The 21,305-nt window shown below is 53.4% G+C and overlaps 2 protein-coding genes across 8 annotated transcripts in view; both read right to left on the bottom strand.

Moving 5' to 3' along the window:
- Positions 1–969: 969 nt before the first annotated feature.
- LOC138825450 (RNA-binding protein with serine-rich domain 1) lies at positions 970–10,537 on the bottom strand. 4 transcript variants are annotated; one of them, XM_070020030.1, is made up of 8 exons: positions 10,469–10,537; positions 7,070–7,257; positions 6,689–6,844; positions 5,900–6,091; positions 5,490–5,592; positions 4,862–5,015; positions 2,170–2,311; positions 970–1,792 (listed from the first exon to the last, which is right to left on the bottom strand). In XM_070020030.1, the coding sequence occupies exons 2-8, from the start codon at positions 7,138–7,140 to the stop codon at positions 1,693–1,695; spliced, it is 918 nt and encodes a 305-aa protein (XP_069876131.1). In that variant the 5' UTR covers positions 7,141–7,257; positions 10,469–10,537; the 3' UTR covers positions 970–1,692. The 4 variants fall into 4 exon arrangements, with proteins under 4 accessions (XP_069876131.1, XP_069876133.1, XP_069876132.1 ...); XM_070020032.1 differs by lacking the exon at positions 10,469–10,537 and adding an exon at positions 10,205–10,286; XM_070020031.1 differs by lacking the exon at positions 10,469–10,537 and adding an exon at positions 9,913–10,015.
- A 6,612-nt stretch (positions 10,538–17,149) lies between these two features.
- The window catches only part of LOC138825451 (phospholipid-transporting ATPase ABCA3), a 46,178-nt gene continuing 42,022 nt past the window's right edge, over positions 17,150–21,305 (bottom strand). For all 4 annotated transcript variants that reach the window (XM_070020037.1, XM_070020036.1, XM_070020034.1 and 1 more), the window contains 5 exons: positions 19,827–20,014; positions 19,227–19,397; positions 18,782–18,972; positions 18,539–18,612; positions 17,150–18,065 (listed from right to left, as the gene is read on the bottom strand). In XM_070020037.1, the coding sequence (XP_069876138.1) occupies positions 17,934–18,065; positions 18,539–18,612; positions 18,782–18,972; positions 19,227–19,397; positions 19,827–20,014 (756 nt within the window). In that variant the 3' untranslated portion in view covers positions 17,150–17,933. The remainder of the gene's footprint in view (positions 18,066–18,538; positions 18,613–18,781; positions 18,973–19,226; positions 19,398–19,826; positions 20,015–21,305) is intronic.

A 21,305-nucleotide genomic window follows, 5' to 3' on the forward strand; every position in this document is an offset into this window, starting at 1 on the left:
CACTCGGCCGGCCGGCACCCCGGTGGGGAACTGTGGGAAGGCAGGCCCAGGAGGACCGGCTTCAACTCTGGAATTTCAGGCTCAATTTTAAGGGAAGATTTTGAAACCCAGGGCTCCCTGGTGGGACACCGATGCCAGCAAGGACTGTCCAGGCCGAGCGCCGCCCGCCGCTGCCACCTGAGCCACGCGTCCAGCCCAGCTTTGTTGTTGTTGGTCGTGGGGCCTGAACTCTGGGCCTGGGCGCTGTCCCTCAGCTCTTCAGCTCAAGGCTAGCGCTCTACCACTTGAGCTACAGCGCCACTTCCAGCTTTTTTCTTTTTGCTTATGTGGTGCTGAGGAATCGAACCCAGGGCCTCAGGCATGCAAGGCAAGAGGGCCTCAGGCATGCAAGGCAAGAGGGCCTCAGGCATGCAAGGCAAGAGGGCCTCAGGCATGCAAGGCAAGAGGGCCTCAGGCATGCAAGGCAAGAGGGCCTCAGGCATGCAAGGCAAGAGGGCCTCAGGCATGCAAGGCAAGAGGGCCTCAGGCATGCAAGGCAAGAGGGCCTCAGGCATGCAAGGCAAGAGGGCCTCAGGCATGCAAGGCAAGCCTCTACCACTGGGCCACCTTCCCAGCCCCAGCCCAGCTTTTTGCTAATCAAAAACTGGAGTCTTTTTTTCTGCCCAGACAAGTTTTGAACCACGACCCTCCAGTTCTTGTCCTGAGTAGCTGATTACAGGTATGAGCACCAGTGCCCAGCTTCCCATAGCTACTTATAGCCACAGAGGAGTATCAGGCAGAATCAGAAGATGCTGGGAAGACAGATTCAGGTGCAACAGCATTCCCCTCTCCACGTGCACAAACCCTGCATCTCCCGAGGGCCTTTGGAGATGTCAATTTGGAAATGAAACAAGACTTCAGGTATTGGTTGTACAGGCACAGAATCATGCCCAATTAAAATGCTCTAGAGAAAGGCAGTGACCAGTACTGTTCGCATTCCAATCCTAGATTTATTCAATACAATTCTTTATTCTACACAACGAAGTACAAACACAACCTTACCTAAAATGCTAGTTACAAAACTCAAATTTTATAGTACTGACTGTACAATAAAAGCCAAAAAACAAAAAACAAAAAAGAGCAATGTACATGTTGCCAAGGCAAACCTGCAAGACCATCAGGAAAGGCAAAGGGGGCGGGACAGGGTTCTGCGGGCTGCAGAGCAGGCTCAGCTGCTCACCAGCTCAGGAGGGCAGACGGGCACAGTGAGGACATGGGAAACAGACCCATTCGTGGCAACTAACACGGGTAGAAGAGGACTCGGGCAGGGCCAGGCCTCACACGAACAGTAGCTTGGTCCCTTTCTCCTGCCAATCACTGCAGGAAGAACAAGGGCATGACCAGGCCGCCAGGCGCCCAGTACCCTGGGGCAAGTCTGGAGCACTGCCACCGGGAGGCTTGTCTGTTGGCCCTGCACCGAACACTCTCAGAACAGAAGGGGTGAACTCTAGCCAGAACACTACAGGGCACCTTATGAACAGAACAATCCCACAGCACTTTGGCAGCCAGAACTCGCCCACAGAAGAAATGTTTTATCTGCTGCTTCCAAGCCTGCTCCCAGCAAGGGATTCTTTCCCACAGGCCCTCCTTTGGCTAGTGAAGTGACAACGGGGCTGAGTGGGCACAAGGTGCAGGGTGAGCGCCAGGCCCTGCCTATCGGGAGGAGTTGGAGCTGGAGCGGCTCCGGTGGCGCCGGCGGCCAGGAGAGCGTGATCTCCGGCGCACAGGGGACCTGCGTCTCGGAGAGCGGGACCTGTGGGAAGAGGAGAAGCCGTCAGTCAGAATGTCACAACCAAAAGTCCCAGCAGCAAGCGGTTTGTTTTTTCTTCCTGGAATAAAGGTCACATTTTACTTTTCAGCCCCAGGGACAGGACTGCTGGTTGGACGGAACCGTGTCCTTAGCTATATGAAGGCTCTCATGGTAGCCCTAAGCCCTAGGGAAGAGGTGCTTCCAGTCGCCTGGCATTGACACCTTTGCCCTTGTCCTGTTCCCGACAAACTCCCAGAGCTCCAATGTTAACCTGCCTTTTGCCTACTGCCTCCCCACAGCAGTGGAAGGCAGAAAACGTTGAATTAAAGGTCTCAGAACCATCAGTCAAACCAACCAGTCTGGTGGGCACATGGACTTACCTCCTCCTCATCCGCGGGGGTGACCTGCGCCACATGGGAGGCGGCGGCAGCATTCTCCTGGGAGGACTGAAGCGCCGAGGGGGTGGCCTAGGCCAAGGGGCCAGCACTGCGGTAGCTGTGATCTCCTGGCCATCAATTTGACCTAGTGAAAAAGGACCCACATCAGGAAGCATGCAATAATCACCACCTTGACCAGCCATGAAGGCAAATCCTGGGCATGCTATGGTGAACAAGACAGGCTGGAGACAATGATATCCCAAAGCAATCCTACCAACAGCCACAGCAGGACTGTTTTTGCCAGGGAAAACTAGGGGCACGGATCTCAAAGGGGACATTTGCTTACGTACAGACAGCTTCCTAGAAGAACCACCACCCAAACAAAGACCTAAAGGAAGTGCTGGAACCTTCAAGATAGCAGTGGAACAAGCTTGGGGCGGGATGAAGAATTTCCTTAGGTTTCCAGTACTGAGACAAACTAATATGAATCAAAAGGGAGGGAAAGCCAGGCGCCAGTGGCTCACTCCTGTAATCTTAGCTACTCAGGAAGCTGAGATGTGAAGATCGAGGTTCAAAGCCAGCGCCGACATGAAAGTCTGAGACTTATCCCCAATTAACCACCAGAAAGCCAGAAATGGTGAGAGTGAGAGTGCTAGCCTTGAGTAAAAGAACTCAGGGAGGGGCTGGGAAGGTGGCTCAGTGGTAGAGCACTTGCCTTGCATGCCTGAGGCCCTGGGTTCGATTCCTCAGCACCACATAAGAAAAAAAGAAAAAAGCAGGAAGTGGCGCTGAGGCTCAAATGGTCGAGTGCTAGCCTTGAGCTGAAGAGCTGAGGGACAGCGCCCAGGCCCAGAGTTCAAGCCCAGGACTGGCAAAAAAAAAAAAAAAAAAAAAAAGGAAAAAGAAAAAGCCGGAAGTGGCGCTGTGGCTCAAGTGACAGAGTGCTAGCCTTGAGCTGAAGAGCTGAGGGACAGCGCCCAGGCCCAGAGTTCAGGCCCCATGACCGGACACCCCCCCCCAAAAAAAAGAACTCAAAAGTAGCTCTGTGGCTCAAGTGGTAAAGCACTAGCCTTGAGGCTCAGGGACCCTGAGTTCAAGTCCTAGGACCAGGTAAAAAAAAGAAAAAAGGAGGGAAAAGGATTTAGAGAATGCTCGAGGTGAGCTAGCTTGGTGGGGTAATGAGGTGAGGTGGAGTCTGGAAAAAGGCTGGTCTTGACTAGCAGCTGGCCAGATACGCGCTCATCTTAACATCTAGCTGGTGCCATGAAATTGCTCATTTGGGCTGGCTTTGGCAGTGGGCTGGTGGCCAACTTGGGCTTAAGTTAAGCTCCCCAGCCGCTCTGTTCTTCACAATTTCCCCCTTATTTTCTATTCTTCTTTTTAAATATTAGTCCCCATATGAATTATTCCTACCATACCCAATTACCTTGTCCCAATCACAATGAGACATCAGAGCTGAAGTCAGCACTCAGTCACCTACATCTGCATGGGTTTTTTTTTTTTTGGTCAGTCGTGGGGCTTGAACTCTGAGCCTGGGCACTGTCCCTCAGCTCTTCAGCTCAAGGCGAGTGCTCTACCACTTGAGCCACAGCGCCACTTTTGATTTTCTGTTTCGTAAGAATCTCACAGACATGGGGCTGGGAAGGTGGCTCAGTGGTAGAGTGCTTGGCTCCTATGCATCAGGCCCTGCATTTGATTCCTCAGCACCACATAAGCAGAAAAGGTTGGAAGTGGTGCTGTGGCTCGAGTGGAAGAGCACTAGCCTTGAGCTGAAGAGCTGAGGGACAACGTCCAAGCCGAGTTCAGGCCCCATGAACAGCAAAAAAAAAACTCAAGATGTTCCTGCCCTGGCTGGCTTTGAAGCGCTATCCATAAATCTCAGCCTTCTGAGTAGCTAGGATTACAGGCCTGAGCCACTAGCAGTTACCTCTGCATTTTTACTTGATAGTCCCACCCAGGGACCTCACTACTGAGGATCAAAGTACAACCTTCACCCTTTCCTAATTCCTTTCTTCCTGAAGTTAACCCTCTCCAGTGTGCATGTAAATCCATATGCTTGGGTATTTTGCAAGGAAGTTGATAAAAAGATGAAAGAGCTCTTGTGCTCTTTGAGGGTAGAGAAGGGACTGTGTTGGAGGAGCTGATGCTCACAGCTGTGGAGGCCGTCTCTGAAGTCCAGGGTTCCTGAGTCTGCGCCTCATTTTTATTTGCTTGTTACATCCTGAAGACTGTGGATTCCTGGAGCTTCTGTACCAAATAGCTTTCCCGTAAACATTTGTTCATGCTGACACCGACACCCCCCACCTCTTTGTCCACAGTGCTGGGGACCGAGCTCCGGCCTTGTATTCTTTTGCTCCAGCCATGGTTTCAGTCCTTTTTCAGACTGTAAGTCTGCCTGCAGCACCTCTCCCTCTGCCCTCCCACACAAAAATTTCTACATTAAGTCAAATATATTCTTTGTAAGAAAAGCTTCATTTGATTCATTACTTTTAACAGACTGAAATTTCCTAAAACGTTAACACATTCACATTTGCTGCATTTCAAGAATAAAAACCATAATCCTGAATAAAATCGGGAATCCTTAAAGAGCTCCAGTGATACTCATGGAGCTTAGCTGGAAATCAGCTCCCCCCATCGGCACAGACCCCTGGAGCACAGAGGCAGGAGGTGCGGGGTTACTGGAAGGACCACCCACCTCCATCCATGTGCTTCAGCGCCTTCTCGGCCTCGTCTGGATTCTCAAACTCCACATACGCGTAGCCTTTGGACAGGTGAGGGTGCATTCTCTCTACAGGCATGTCAATCATTTTAATTTTCCCATAGGTAGAAAATATCTCCATAATATGATCCTACAGGAAAAGAATGGTTATACTAATAAACAATTTGTTTTTTCTTTTTGGCCAGTATTGAGGCTTGAAGGTTTGAACTCATAGCTTCATTCTTGCTTAGCCAGCACGCTACCACTTGAGCCATGACTCCAATCTGGCATTTTGCCGGTTATTTTGGAGATGAAGCCCTGAGGATTTTTCTGTCTGAGCTGGGTTCAAACCTTGATCCTCCGGATTTTAGCCTCCTGGATAACTAGGGTTACAGGCCACTGGCACACAATGTACCCACATATTTCTTAAGAGGCAAAGAGAATTTACCGTGCAAACCCCAGTGTAAAAATGTTCTGCTACCTGACAAGAGCTTAAGCCTCATAGACACATGTGCTGTGTGTTAAAGGGTCACCCAGTGTGCCCCTTAAATCACACGCCGCACCAGTCCTGAGGCACACTTGCTAAGCACAGTGCACTCACTGCTATGGGTGCTGCGCCCCTCACCTTGGTCACGTTCCTGGTGAGCCGCCCGATGTGCACCTTGGTGGGCTTTGGGGAAGGGCTCCGTCTTTTCCGCTCCTTTTCATCCCTTTTAGGTGGTTTGGATCTGACAGAAAACAAAATATCAAAAAGCAAATTCTGTCAAGTAAGAATGTAATGACAGTTTCACTGGGAGTGGAGCGCAGTGTGAGACCCTAGTTTTCATGCTCAGTATTCAAGGCGGTGGGTCACAGTTAACGGGGTCAGGACTGACTCCTGTTTAGTGGGATCTATCTGCTTGTCTTGCGTAACATCTTTCACAAGGAAGAGTTTCCCGTCACTTTATGCACACTATTGTCTCAGATGGCCCTTCAGATCTCCTTTTCTAATAATCACGGTACATTCGCAGCCCCGACCTGCTGGCATACACTCACTTAGAACGGGAGCGCCGTCTGTTGTCGTGCCTGCGCCGAGAAGGGCTGGGGGAGCCAGAGGAGCTGCTGGAACTGGAGCTTCGGGATGTGCTAGAGCTTCCTGAACGGCTGGATGCAGAGGAAGAGCTGGAGCCACTGCTGGAGCCTGTGCTGGTGCTAGAACCGGAGCTGGAGGTTGAGCTGGACCGAGACCTGAGGGCAAGACAGGTGGGCTGGGTAATGCCAGGCAGAAGTTGTGTTTCTCCACACAAGATGAAACTTGCTGTTTAGATACTGCTAGACCACAATGCTTTCTCCCCACTGGGGAGACTGCCCTCCTATGAGAAGATATCACTGTGTGGTGGTGGGAGGGAGGGCTGGCTGTTGGGGCCACACAGAAGCTCTTCCGCAGGGAGGTAAAGGAGAAGCCTGTCAGAGATCTGAACTACCACTTCATTTTCAAATACTGAAGAATGAGCCTGAGATCAGACCAACCACAATTTTGAAGGAAGGTCCATTTAAAAGAACAAGAACAGAGTCAGGTACTGGTGTCTTACGCCTGTAATCCTTGCTACTAAGGAATCAGATCTGAGGGTCACAGTTCGAAGGCAGCCCAGACAGGAACATCTTTGAGATTCTTACCTCCAATTTACCATTAGAAAACCCAAAGCAGCACTGTAGCTCAAGTGATAGAGCACTAGCCTTGGAAACAAAGCTCAGGACAGTGCCCAGGTCCCAAATTCAAACTCCATGAAAAACAAAACACCAAGAAGAGACCCCAGAGCTGGGCACCCGAGCAGATTGCCTCACCTGGTGCTGCTGCTCCCACTGGAAGCACTGCGTCGCTTCCGAGCCTTATCCCTGCCGCGGTCCTTCTCGCTAGACTCCTTGGCGGCCCCTTTATCTTTAGAGCGATCCTTTGACTTCTCGTCAGAGCGGTCTTTGCGTTTGGTAGGAGAAGGAGCCCTGGATAGCGAGGAAGAACATGAGGCTGTATGCTCCTGACAGACCCGTGAAACAACACAACTCAAGAGAGGGGTCCAAAAGGGCAAGAGATCCCAAGCAATCACAGAGCAAAATGATCTGTGGCTTAGGACAGAATGCAAAACCATTTTTGGTCTCCCCTTTCTAAGGGTTCCTAGCAGCAAGCACCCCCAAAGTAGCACTAGAAAAATCTTACAGAAGGATTACCTAGTGCTGGACTTTTTATTATTTTCTTTGACTCCTAGCAAGCTCTTCTTTTTCACTCCTGATAAATCCATTCTCCCCTTCTGAGGTGTTCAAAGCAGCAAGGACGGCCTCACTTATCTGAACTCTCACTTCTAACTTGAGTCTGAGAAACGATCCCTAATCGATTGCAATTTACGCCAAAGAGCAGCCTAATAAGATAAAAGGGTTTAAATAAAGAATGAACGAATTGGCAAGGCAACAAATCCATCTTGTAAAATTGTGAAGACACAAAAGGTACAGGGGAACACAGTAACCAAGTGTGCACAGAGCGAGGGCACGCAGGGACAGACCCCAGGCGCCGGTTCCTCAGGGAGGACAGGAGCCCAGCCCCCTCCCCTGCAGGTAGGCGTCACCTGTTTGTCTTACATTGAAAAGAACACACAAGAATATATGCCTAAGGCATGGGAATGTCAAGATTCTTCAGGTGGTGAGGTTGTGCAACTCTAGATCTCACCCAGAAGTCTGATGACAAGACCTCCACAGTCCTTCCAAAATGTTACAGCACCACAGAGTAGAGAAACACCTAACAAGTATGGTCTTCTGACAGGGTCAGACCTCTTTGTCTTTTTGCTGTAAATTCCTTTTAGGATACATTAAATGAGGACATGACTAGAGGTGAAAACCACTTTTAGATCGACAGACAACAATATCAGAGCATTTAATACCAAAGGTAAATAGAGAAAATATTTCAGGATCATGAAAAAGGACTTAATTTGTTAATCATCTGAACACTGGGCATGTGGAAACCTATAAGCCTGAAATTTAATGATACAAAAAAAATGAACTGCTAAGCTTTATGTTCCTGAAGGATAATTCAGAAACATGACTTGTGAAGTCACGTGAGCACAATTGTACAATGTCCATTCCTTCAACCTTTTGTGATTTCAAAAAAATCTTGGGGGCGGGGGGCACTGGGAATGTGGTTTAGTGGTAGAGTGCTTGTCTAGCATGCATGAAGCCCTGGGTTCGACTCCTCAGTACCACATACACAGAAAAAGCTGGAAGTAGCCCTGTGGCTCAAGTGGCAGAGTGCCAGCCTTGAGCAAAAGCAGCTCCAGGACAGTGCCCAGGCCCCAAGTTCCAGCCCCAGTATTGGCACCCCCCCCCCAAACACACAAATCTTAGGGAAGAAGGTAGACATTGCATCAGGTAAGACACTGCTCATCATCTAAGTGTTTAGCAAAGTGCTAGTACTGAACCAATTGCTTGGTAATGATGACCAACTTTACTAAAACAACTCCTCCTCTGTCCTATTTTCAGGGATGGCTTCCTTCACTATTCCAGTCAGTGAGGTATATCAATTTTCTACAACTTGTCTTCTTTAAGGTAGACAGAGCAAACCACTGGGGGTTTTGCTCACACCCAGGCAGGGGTGCCTCAAAATCTTCTGAGCCAAGAAAGAAGAGCTGCTGACTGGCAAGTTAGTGGAAGAGGTCAGCATATCACCTTCTGTTCCTTTCTAGGGCCGTAAAATCTTTTCAAATTGTTTTGTTTTAAAATAGTAATGTAGCCGGTAGCTACTCAGGAGGCTGAGATTTGAGGATCACGGTTCAAAGCCAGCCCTGGCAGGAAAGGCCATGAGACTCTTACCTCCAATAAACCACTCAGAAAACCAGAAGTGGTACTGTGGTTCAAGTGGTGGGGCACTTGCCTTGAGCTGAAGAGTTCAGGGACTGCGCCCAGGCCCAGAACTCAAGCCCCACAACTTACCAAAAAAAAAAAAAAAAAAAGGTCATGTACTATAAACACCCACAAGGGCAGCACTGGCTGCGCTTTGACAGTCAGTGCACCTAATTCAGTGGCTGAAAGTGTAGTGTCAGCATGCTTGGATGCAAGGCTCAGCTAGGGACCCAGGGTGTATCTCAGGAATGAGGCTTCTCGTTAAGTGTGATGACAATTACAGTTATCCAATTGAGCACTTGGTAAATGCTAGACAAGGATGCTTTCCCACGGCAAAGCTTTTGATCACATCCACTCATCTTCACAGTCACATGACTTCTAAATGTTCCACAAGGTTCCCCAAACAACCCCTCTAAAAACCCCTCAGAAACATCAATCTAATCAGTGTGGGGCTGGGAAGGTGGCTCAGTGGTAGAGTGCGTGCCTTGCATGCGTGAGGCCCTGGGTTCGATTCCTCAGCACCACATAAGCAGAAAAAGCCAGAAGTGGCACAAGTGGCAGAGGGCTAGCCTTGAGCTGAGGGACAGCACCCAGGCCCAGAGTTCAGGCCCCATGACCCACCAAAAAATAAGTAAATAAGAATGTGGAGCTGGGGATCGAACCCAGGGCCTCACACAAGCCAGGCAAGTGCTCTGCCACTAAAAACATTTGTTGATAAACCTTTTAAAATGACTACATTACCAGACAAACACAGCTCTAGAGTAGAGATTACTTAAGATTCTCTCCCCAATCTGTCCCAATGTATTTTATGAAACAAGCACTAACAGTCGCTCTTAAGCAGTTAAAAAAAAAAAAAAAGAACCACAGAATAAGTGAATGCTTTGCTGGTTGGGTCGAGGGCTAGAAAGCAAAGGTTGAGGTGCTCTGTTCACACAAGTTCAGGTAACAGCTCGGGACCTTGGTTACCTCCCCCATCCTCCGGAAAGGTGCGCGTCCAACAGCCAGAGAGAGGAGAGAACAATTAGTTAAATCTCGAGCAGATGGCGTTTCAGTGCAAATCTTCCGAGCACCCTCCCCATGTTAAAAGTACAGACGCGGTGCATGCGAAGTGGCAAGGGCCGAAAACAGCCTACTCCACGTCTCTCTGCGATCACCCCCCCCACACTTTTCCCTTTGGAGCTCACTGTGTTTGGGCCACACTGCCTGGGCCCGATCCCCGGAGCTTAGCGCCAAGCACGGCTCGGTAAACGTCCTCGGAGTTCGCGTTTGGATTACCCACTCGGGGGGTGGGGGGGAGCCCCGGCCTTCCAGGCGGCCCCACAAAGCGACTCCGTACCCACCCGCTCGCCCCCGGCCCTCGCTCGTGCGCGCACTACTCTCCAAGAGAGTCCCCGCCGAGGAGAAACCAGGTCTCCCGCCCAGCCGGGAACCCCGAGGACAGAGGCCGCGCTCCGAGCCGCCCCTAGGGCCACAGACCTCGCTGGGCCGCCCCGCCTCGGGGGACGCAGCCAGGTCGTCCTTCCGTCCGCGGCGGCACCGACCACTTCCGGGCCGCGGCCTCGACGCCTCCCACTCCACCCTCCCCGGGCCCCATTCTTTCTCTTCGGGGCCCGCGGTGCGCCGCCAGCCTGCCAGCACACCACGGGGACGCACACCGAGCCGGCCCCACGATCCGCCCCACCGGGCCTGACACGGGTCCCCCGACGCTCGGATGCGGTCGGATTCCTCCCCTCCACTTACATCTTCCCGCCGCTACCACCTCCTCCCGCTCTCCTCCGTCGCTGAGGCCGGCGCGGCTCTGACGTCAGGGTTCAGGAGCGGGAAGACGCCGCCGTCCGGCGCGCCGTGATGACGCCAACGGCGGCAGCCAATGGGCGGGAGCGACGGAGCGTCAGCGCACCGAGGTCGTCTGCGGTTCGTGGTGCGCGCGCCGACTCCGTTCGTGGGCTGGGTGGGGGCGGGGCCCCCGGAAGAAGCGGCCTCGCGTCCCCGGGAGCGCGACGCCCGTCCCGGAGCTGGCCGCCGCCCGGGTGACCTGCCTGCCGCCCTGCCCCGGCCCCCGGGCCCCCGGCCCGCAGGCCTTGGCCCCGCACCTTCTCGGCACGGGTGCGGGCGTGGAGCCTGGCTGTGGCGGCGAAGGAAGCCGCCGTCGGGGTTGGGGCCGGGGCTGTGGGTGCGGTCCCCGGTTTGCCGGCCGGGGGAGGCACCGGGAGGAGCCTGGGGACGGGCGCGCCGGCGGCCGCGGACCGGCATCGGCTCGCCGGAGGCGGGGAAGGCAGCGCCGTACCCGGCTCTCGGGAGCGGGTCTGCGGGGTGCAGCTCGGCGGTGGCGACACCCAGAAGACGTGGCCGCCGCAGCGCGGGGCCTCCACCCCAGCCGAGTCTGGAAGGGCCCGGGAGCGGCTCACTCACGGGGTCTCCAGCAAAGACCCGGTGAAGGCTGGAGACCCGGGCAGGAAGCGCCAGGGAACCGGCACCAGCGCTGGGAGGTGCCCTGCACTTCCTCCCCTCGCCAACCTCTGTGCCTGGCAAGCGTGCCTTCGGATGTGATTTCTTGGGGAAGGGACGTGTGAGTAAAAGGGAGGAGAACGGAAAAAGGAATAGGTCAGACTCCATGGTCAACGGGCCCAGGGACTGCTTACTGTAGCCAGCAAGGGGCACAGACCTTCCCGGGGTTTGGAGGTTGTGGGAGGGACTGGATTTGGAGCTGGGTTTGTGTGGAGCATCACAAGGAAGCCGAAAATTAAAAATGGGCTCTGGTCTCTTGCGAGCCCAGGGCGGTGTCCTTGCCAGGCCCAGAGTGGAATGATCAGGCTGGGGTGAGGGGGACTTTGGCCGGAACAAGCCTGTCTGCGGGCCAGCAGGTGAGGGTGTCACGGGTGCTTTGCTTGAGCTGGGAGAATTAGGCGGGAGTCATTCCTACGTATTATATATATATGTAGTCAGTCATGGGACTTGAACTGTGGGCTTGGGCTCTTCAGCTCAAGTCGAGCACTCTACTGCTTGAGCTACAGCACCACTTTTGGTTTTCTAGTGGTTTATTGAAGATAGTCTCATGGACTTTCCTGCCTGCACTGGCTTTGAACTGTGATCCTCAGATCTCAGCCTCCTGAGTAGCTAGGATTACAGGCGTGAGCCACTGGCACCCAGCTATATTCCATATAAAACCATTGGGCCGGGAGGGGAGAGACCAGTCCTTCATATCGGAGGTGCACTCAGTGACTGCCATGGTCCCCACGGGTTCAAGACATCAAGGGAAAAAAGATCCAAGCCAGTGTTTTATAGAAACGAATCAATAATCTAGAGGAGTATGTGTTGCAAGCAAGGGACAGGAAAGAGACCAGGATGCCGATGGATGATCCCAAACGGATGGAGGGAGTGAAAGGTTCAAGTAACTGAGGACAAACAGTTGAAAGCACTAGCCTACTTCCAGAGGCCTGTCCTGCTGAGACCCCGTTGGTTCCTGGGCCGGTCATGATGATGTGGCCAGGCAAGAGTTAGCTGAGTGGATAAAGAGGCCCTCCCTGTTGAAGGGGAGGGGCCCTGGAGGCTCTGTGGAGGTATTGAGGTGGCTTTGGTGGTCAAGCAGACAGTACATGGAGTTCTCTGAGGAGGTAGTGGCTGGTGACTAGAGACACTCCAGAAGGCCCCAAATCAAGAGCCTGTGTCCAGGGCAGCACTCGTGCCCTGAGTGGAAGAGTGTGCTCTGTCCCCCCTCCTCCCCCACCCCCTCCTAAGAGGAGGGTGAGAACAAAACCCGCTGGGCTGTCAGCCCTCCCTGGTTTTTAGTTTAACATGCATATAAGCTATTTAACACATTATATATTAAAGCCAAAGCATGGTTTATTCAGACACTGATCACGTTTGTTTCTAAATATTAGTGAATTTTGTAATCAAACGAGCTATTAGCTGTTGAGTTTTCAAACAGCGCATCCTGGCTCCTAACCATTTTGAAGATCAGCAGAAATGTGTGTGTGTGGGGGGGGTTGGGTAAGATGCAAAACCCTGAGGCCAGCCTGGGCTACCTAGCGAGACCTTGCCTCAAACACACAAAACATGTTGGCTCTTTTGCCGAATGGGGCGTCAGTGGCTAGCCAGTGCCTTGGAATGATGCAGGGCATTCTCTGGGGCCTGGCCAGGGTCCTGCCCCAATTTTTTTTTCTTTCCTGGGGCTTAGGGTCACCTGGTGCTGCTCTAGTGTTGAGAGCCTGCCATGTAAGGCAGACTATCCTTCTGGGCCTGATGGTCTCTGAGCTACACCTTTAAAGCTTGTTGGCCTAGGACACTGCCAAGGTGGGCTATAAAGGAGATCAGGTTAGCTTTGGATCGTTACCACTCTCGTAAGCCATGCCAAATAAACATCTACCCATCATGAAAACCGAGCTCTGGGCTAAGGCCAGGTGGAAGATGGAATTAACTTGGGAGCAGGGGAGAGCCAAGTGAAGATGTGTGCTGAGAGTCTAGTCACCAAGGCCAAGTACCTGCCTGAGGAGAGGTGGGGCTGAGGGGTTTCTGGCTAGGTTCCTTTGGAGGGCCAGAATAGGTTTGATAGGGTTTCCGGGTAGCTGGCTTAGTTGGTGACCGAGGCTTGCTGGGGGAGTTACTCGTGGGAGGTGCCTGCAGCTGTGGGCTTGCATCAGGAGGGGCGCTGGCCTGCAGAGGCTCCTCCGCCAGGGGCCTCTGGGCTCTTGCACAGTACTGGCCTCCCTCTGCAGATGCGTGAACTCAGGGCTCAGCACTCGTCTGTATCTCAAAGCCACGTGTCCTTTCCCATCATGAAGATGACATCATCTCCCATCTCACAGGACGGTGGTGAAGGCCAGATGCAGTCATGAGCTGATACGCTGGGTGGCCCTGGGGTGGAGCTGCCGTATGGAGCAGTAAAGCTGGCCTGGTGTACGCTGCGGCTTGGTAGCATTGGATGCTAAAAACTGGGGTGTGGGCAGGGCCCCAGGAACAAGTCCTGAGAACCCCGAGTGTTAAGGAAGGTAGTATTAGGATCCATCACAACCATCCCAGGGGACCACATGGAGTCAGGCAGGCACAGGAGAAGGATTATTATAAGGTTTATTGGGGGGCATATCTCCCCTGGGAGAGGGAGCACACTGGTCCTGTCCAGGTGGGTAGCTCTGGGACAGCCTGCCTGCCTCTGCGTGGTCCCTTGGGGTGGCCGTGATAGAGCTCCCATTCTCTGGGTCTGACCCCAAGATTTACTCCCTCACTCGACTGCCCAGAGTCCAGGTCACGTTAGGTGAGGAGAACACGTGATCCATCATGTCACCTGCTGAGGTCCTGCCAGCAAACAGGGGAGGGGAAGCTGTTGGGCACAGCACGCACTACCCGTGTAGCCGAGTATGTTCTGGGCGATGCCGGACCCAGAAGTGAACGTCATTATCTGGGTGTGCCCTCCTCTCCCAGTCCCTGCTTCCAGGCAGCTCCCGACCTTGAGGAAGGGCCGTCACTGGGACAGCAGGACAGGGAGTGGACGTTGGAGGTGACAAAGCCCTGCACTGTTCTCTGGGTTCCATGCATTGTTGAGAAATAAACGACCTTGAAGCTGTGTGTGTGTGTGACGTGGGGTTTTTGTACATGAAGCAAGGTGGTCGTGGATGTGGGCTGCTCTTGGTCTGCTCCTTCTGTGTGGAGTGAGGGCAGCCCTCTCCTGTAGACCGTGACGCAGTGCAGGTTCCGCCTCAGGCTGCCCACCGCAGGCTTCCCCCTCTGTGGAGCCCTCCTCTTCAACTTTTGTCGAGCTACGCGGCTGGACTGACTAGGTGGAACCAGACAAAGCACACAGGCTGTTCCACAGACCTTGTCTGTCCACAGGCGCTGGACCTGGGGCTGATTAGAATTTGGAGTGGAGTGTGAGCCGGGGTCTCTGGGGAAGGATGGGCACCTGTGTAGGCACGGCATCCCCAGTGCCACCTGGACGCTGGTATCTGGAGAGGAATGGACAGAAAGGATGCAGTCTCTACCCCCTTCTCTGGTCACTGCCATTGCTTTAAAAAAGCCATTGAGAACTGGGCGTCGCTGGCTCACGCCTGTAATCTAGGTACTCAGGAGGCTGAGATCTGAGGATCTCGGTTCAAAGCTAGCCCGGGCAGGAAAGTCCATGAGACTCTTCTCTCTGGAAGTGGTGCTGTGGCTCAAGTGGTAGAGCGCTAGCCTTGAGCTGAAGAGCTGAGGGACAGCGTCCAGGCCCAGAGTTCAAGCCCTATGACCCATCAAAAAAAAAAAAAAAAAAAAGTCCATTGGCTCCGCCTTCAAAGTCACTAGAACCGGGCTGGGATGTAGCTCAGTGGCAAAGGGCTTGCCTAGCAAGTGCAACGTCCTGGGTTCGATCCCCAGTACCAAAAAAGAAAAGACAAAAAGAAAAACAACAAAGTCACTAGCACCTAGGGCCAGGCCTCAAGGTGACCCAGGGGACTATAAAGACTTCCTGCTGCTCCAGCCTAGGCTCCTACAGACACTGAGAATCTTCTAGATTTTCCCCTTAGCTTCTGGCTGGCAGCTCTGGCCTGCCTGTGGGAGCATGGCCAGTTTGCACACACTGGGGAAGGCTGCTTTCAGAGTCTATTCTTCTGTGCTGTGACCTTTTCTCACTTTTTTTTTTTTTTTTTTTGGTCTAGTCGTGGGGCCTGAACTCTGGGCCTGGGCGCTGTCCCTCAGCTCTTCAGCTCAAGGCCAGCACTCTCCCACTTGAGCCACAGCGCCACTTCTGGCTTTTTTTTTTTTTTCTTATGTGGTGCTGAGGAATTGAACCCAGGGCCTCGAGCATGCAAGGCAAGTGCTCTACCACTGAGCCACCTTCCCAGCCCCTCCTCACTTTTTTTTTTAATATCAAAACAGAAGAGTGGCAGATCCCAAAATGACACGGACTGAAATCAACTTCAGGGACCCCCTGTGGCAGGGCTTTAGGGGAATTTGAATGTGCAGCCAGACAACATCACAGTCTCCTGCCTCTGCTCTGACCCTAGACTAAAGTGGCAGGCCTGCGGACGAGTCATGGGACCGGGTGAGGCTGCCTCCCAGATTGGATTTCTTGAGTAGTGTTTGGGCCACAACCCCTAAGTTATTTTTTTTTTTTTTTACAAAATGGAGTTAAATGCTAATAGTTTGAAGAATTTTAAGAGTAAGAGTGCTGCAGGAAACTGCAGCCTTCCTATTGGAAAGATTAAAAAAATTGGGGCTGGGCATGTGGCTTAGTGGTAGAGTGCTTGCCTTGCATGCATGAAGCCCTGGGTTCCATTCTTCAGCACCACATACACAGAAAAAGCCAGAAGTGGTAGAATGCTAGCTTTGAACAAAAGAAGCTCAGGGACAGTCCAGGCCCTGAGTTCAAGCCCCAAGACTGGTAAAAAAAAGGTTTTGTGTGTGTATGTGTGTTGAAGTTCTCCCAACTGAGCCAAAGTGATTAAAAACAAGATTTTCTATTAACTTTTTTTTCTTTTTTTGCTAGTCCTGGGGCTTGAATTCTGGGCCTGGGCGCTATCCCTCTGCTCTTCAGCTCAAGGCTAGTGCTCTACCACTTGAGCCACAGTGCCACTTCCGGTTTTCTGGTGGTTTATTGAAGATAACAGTCTCACAGACTTTCCTGCCCAGGCTGGCTTTGAACCTCGATCCTCAGATCTCAGCCTCCTAAGAAGCTAGGATTACAGGTGTGAGCCACAGTGCCCGGCTCCCTGAGCTGCTTTTGCTCAAGGCTAGCGCTCTACCACTTGAGCCACCGTACCACTTCTGGCTTTTTCTGTTTATGTGATACTGAGGAATTGAACCCAGGACCTCATGCATACTAGCCACATTCCCAGCCCCTCTATAATTCTTTTTTTTTTTGGGGGGGGGGGTCCGGTCATGGGGCCTGAACTCTGGGCCTGGGCGCTGTCTTTCAGCTCTTCAGCTCAAGGATAGAGCTCTACCACTTGAGTCACAGCGCCACTTCCGGCTTTTTTCTTTTTGCTTATGGGGTGCTGAGGAATCGAACCCAGGGCCTCATGAATGCAAAGCAAGTGCTCTACCACTGAGCCACCTTCCCAGCCCCCCCCTCTATAATTCTTAAGGAATGTAAAATGCAGATATTTCAAATCACAGTTTCAGAAAACCATAAATAGTATGTAAGAAGAGGGGCTGAAGAGCGTTCTGGAAATGCCACAGCTAGAGACCTCCTGCCCACTCAGCTGTGCAGGTCTGCTCCACCCAAGCCATGCTGTTTTCTGGTTGCTGACAGGGCTCTTTGGGCACTAGACCCACTACCTTTTTCATTTGTCCTACCGGCCTTGACTGTAACTTCATGCAGTAGATCCTGTGGCTTTTCTCCCTATTGAGAAAAGCAAATTCTTGCTTTTGTTTGAAATTTGATATAAGAGACTTGTGTTGGATTGTGGGAGTGGTTGGGTCCCAAGACACGCTCCCCCCCCCCCCCCCCCATTGCATGTGTGACTTGAAGAGTCTGGTCATGTTCCCTCAACCTTTATTTTCTGGTTAGAGTCACCATATGTCTAGTAAGTCTGCAGGAGACAGCTGCTGAGCCCTCTGGGCCCTGGCTGTCCTGTGACAAGTGACCTCCTGAAGGTGCAAAGTTGGGAAGAAAGGCCTGTGCTAGCCACCGCCTCTTCCTGTGCTGGCTGCTTCTGGACGATGCCTCGGGATGACCTCCGGCCTGGGGTCAGCTCCGCCTGGTGTAGCTGAGCATCAGCTCCAAGGAAGTGCTTCTGGGGCTGCACTGAAAACTAAGCACTGGGTCACGCTGACCTCTTCCCATCATTGATAGTAATCGTAACTTTTCTGTCCATTCACAGAGCCTGAAAGGCCTGACTTCCTTTTTCTCTCCCCAGGAGAGTAGTGTCAGGTGGACACATGGACAGGGTGCTGAGTCCTCCAGGTCGATGCAGACCTACCAGGGGCAGCCCTCCACCCAGAACCACAGCCAGCAGTACACACTGCCGCTCAGGCTCCGGGTCTGGGAGTGTGAGTTCCTGAGTTCCTGAGCGTTTGCCTTCAGGGGTGGAAATCCACATGCTGTTCCTACGTCAGGACACTGACACACTCGGTCCATTCTGTGCATGATTCTTTTCCACCTCAAAATTTTTTTTCATGTCCATCATAGAAAAGAGTGATTAAAAAGAAAAGAGAAACTCAGAGGGAGAGGATGCAGAGTGCACTGGCTCATCCTGCCCTGCCAGGTGCCCTGTAGGCAGCAGGAGGCTCCTCATCGCCCCTCCTCCACAGTCGGGGGCTGCAGGTGGGCGAAGCTCAGGAAGACCTGCTCCAGAGAGATCTGGCTTACTGAGTAGTCATCCACTCCGTACTTTTCCTTGGCTTTCTCCAGGATACCAAAAACCTTCGGGAGACAGAAAAGCTACTGGTAAACCAGAACGCAGAGCTTGGCTTCTTGGCGAGGTGAGCAAGCCCTTTGCAGTGAGAGGCTGGTAGCCCCGGAGGTGTCGCCAGTGCCCAGCCCTGCCTCAGGATGATAGGAGAAGTTGGCCTCACAAGCTCAGCTGTGCTCTTGGCCAGAGGCTGCCTCTGGCACCAGGACAGCAGGCACGGGGCCAGGCTGCCTCTGGGCCCTGCTCCCAGCTTAAAGTATGTGCCCCCTCCCTAGGCCAGTTTCCCTTTTTGTAATGAGTTCTTCCCATCTCAAATATTTACATGTAAACCCACAAAACTCACAGATATTAGGATATTAGAGGAGCAACAGGAATTAATTCACCCTGAAAAGCGCCTGTAAAAGCCCATAAAAGGGGGAAACCCCAGGAGATCTTCCCCTAGTCCCTACTAGCAAACACACAGGAGTCCAGGGCTTGCACTCACCTTTGCCCAGCTGAGGTCTTGGCCGGGTAGGTGGTAATGGACCATACCCTGGTGCTCATCTTCCAGGACGCTGCCTGCACCAGAGACCAGGTGTCAGTGATGGCTGGGCTGGAGGAACAGGGAGGGCAGCCTGGGGGACAGGACTATGGTCCTCATGTCAGGGCCAGGCGTGTGGGACGGACTCTGGACAGCACAGACAGGGCCCAGGGCCACCCAAGAGCACTGCCAGGCGCCCCCACACACCTGGGAAGGTCATGTCCACGAACACCTTGAACTCCTCCAGAGCCTCCTGCTGCCCTTCGCTGTGGACCTTGGCCTGCAGGGAGTAGCCGCTGCCAAACTTGCTCTTGAGGTGCTGTGGGCTGCCCAGACACTTGAACTGGCCCTGCACCATGATGGCCAGCCGGGTACACAGCGCCTCACACTCCTCCATGCTGGGCGGAGGGACACAAGTGTGACTCGGGGCTGGGGAAGGCTGACCCCCACCCGGGTGTGAAGGGCCTGTGCTGAAGGGATGCTGATTCTTAGACCAGCCCATTCCTGATTCCCATGTTCAGCGCAGACCCCGTGCAGGGCCTGGGGGATATCCTGGCTGAGTCTGTGCCCATGGCCAACAGGTCTTCTGCTCCCTGACCTCTTCCCAGCCACCTGTCCTGGCTCTCCACGGACGCAGAGACCCAGGATCTACCTGTGGGAGGTGATGACGATGGCCTTGCCAGACTCCCGGGCCCGGGCCACTGTGTCCCACAGCAAGCGTCTGGCCACGGGGTCCATGCCAGTGGACGGCTCATCCAGGAAGATGACTGCAGGCTCTCCAATGAGGGCGATGCCTGTGCTCAGCTTTCGCTTATTGCCACCGCTGACAGAAGGAGGGTGGGAAGCAAGGCTGATAGTTAGCATAGGCTCGCTGGTCCCAGCAGACCCCCATCATGGTTACTTCAGAGGCCCCAGGTACAAGAAAGGAGTTTGGTGGGCCTAGAAAGCATACTGCCCGTAGCTGTGCTTATGGGAGAGCTGGGCTGAGTGGTGGGCCCATGCCGCGTGACACAGGAACACCATCTGTCTGCACAGGAGCCTGACAGCCCCTGCTGTCACTCCGCGCTGGCCTCGGCTCTAGGTAGCAGGGGCCCTCAGCGAGTCCTCTGACCTGAGGAAGCCCATGTCATGTTTCCAAATCCTCGCTGATTTGGAGTTAAGGAGAGAGCCCAGCCACTGACTGACACTGCTTTATGCCAAGGGAGGCCCTCAGTCCTCTCCTCAAGGGGGAAGGGCTGGACAGGGGTCGCACCTGTATGTCCTGACCAGTTTGTTAGCATGTGGCTCCAGGAGCAAGCCCCGCAGTGTGTTCTCCACACAGGGGCCGATGAGGCGCTCAGGAATGCCCCGGAGCCGTGCATACATGACCAGCATCTCCCGGCCGGTCATGTGGTCCAGCAGGGCATCAAACTGGGGGCAGTAGCCCATCCGCTGCCGCACCTAGGTTACAACACAGCCCGGGTGAGGCGGGGTGGAGAGGCCCAGAGAAAAGTCTCCTCCTTCCAGGTGAGAGCTGCTATGTGCCGCTGCTAAGCTCAGCCCTCGTCTCTTCCAGCAAGTCAGCCAAGGAGACAGTGCCCGCCAGGCCCTGTGGCTGAAGCTTTCTGAACTGTGACCCAGTAGAGAACCAGGACAAATCTGGCTGGTTCAGGAAACCTTCTAGAGGGGTCAGACAGGGCCCAGAACGTTCCAACCTGGAACTTTTTCCACGACAGCTGGCCACAGGGCTGGGGGCCTAAGAATAACTTCATTATTAAACAAGTTTCCACCACCAGAGCCACTGCAGCTGATGACCGGCCACCGCGCATCTGCTCTGAGCTAGGACGCTGGCTGCATCGCCGCTGGCAGGACTCGCTCACTGGCTGCCACCGCGGCTGGTACTGGACCAAGTGCCCCCGTCCACAAAGCCAGGATGCAGTGTGGCTGAGGCAGGTGCCCGCCGCCCCGCGGACCTCAGCAGCCCGTGAGGCATCTGTGCTCAGGTTCCGTGGCTTTGGAGACCATAGTCCTTTTCTTTATCCTCCTTGGAGTTCCAGAACCAGCTTTTAATGGGTTTGGGGCAATTCTTGGCCAGTACCTTTTTGGCTGAAAATGTAAATCTGGCACTTTTCGCCTGTGCCTGTCTCCAGATCTTGTGTTTTTCTCTCGCTACACATATTTCCAATTGCATTCTTTCCTGAACATAGTGAACATTCATGTGCCTGGCTATTGCAGATCTACAATCTGTGGCTTCATCCCTCTTGGGGCCTCCGTATGTGGATTCTGGTTACATTGGCCCCCTTGGTTTGGCTGGTTGCAGGCTGTGCTCTGTTCATAGGCTGGCATCAGTACCTGGGGACCTGAGAGCTGTAGGTGAGCCCTTCCCCAGAAAGCCTGTACTCGAGTCCCTGGGGTGCCACACACCAGCTCAGGAGACTCTGTGGCCACTTCTTAGACTCAAGCTCTCTTCCTCCTTTCCTTTTGCTTGCTCTGACTGCTATGGGGCTGGAGCAAGAGGGCTGCCCTTGGCCTACTACTCCACGGGGTTCAGTCCAATCCAGGGAAATCTGTGGGCAGGTCCTGGGCTTCCTACAATGCTGCCTTCACATGTCAGGGCTTCTGTCCCACATTCATGAATCCTGGACACAGGGATCTCTGAGCACAGGAGGCTAGGCTAGAGCTAGCCATGCCTCTCTCCCCCCATCTCTTTCCTTACCTGCTCAGTTCCTGTCCTGCTATGCACAAATGTGCC

Source organism: Dipodomys merriami, unplaced genomic scaffold (assembly GCF_024711535.1).
Source record: "Dipodomys merriami isolate MVZ:Mamm:240054 unplaced genomic scaffold, mDipMer1.0.p SCAF_137, whole genome shotgun sequence".
Classification (NCBI taxonomy): domain Eukaryota; kingdom Metazoa; phylum Chordata; class Mammalia; order Rodentia; family Heteromyidae; genus Dipodomys; species Dipodomys merriami.

Coding starts and splice junctions, on each gene's coding strand:
- LOC138825450 (XM_070020030.1), bottom strand. CDS start 7,140: ATGGATTTATCAGGAGTGAAAAAGAAGAGCTTGCTAGGAGTCAAAGAA. Junction 6,845..7,069: donor AATAAAAAGTCCAGCACTAG/GTAATCCTTCTG, acceptor CTCGCTATCCAG/GGCTCCTTCTCCTACCAAAC. Junction 5,016..5,489: donor TCACCAGGAACGTGACCAAG/GTGAGGGGCGCA, acceptor CTTTTCCTGTAG/GATCATATTATGGAGATATT.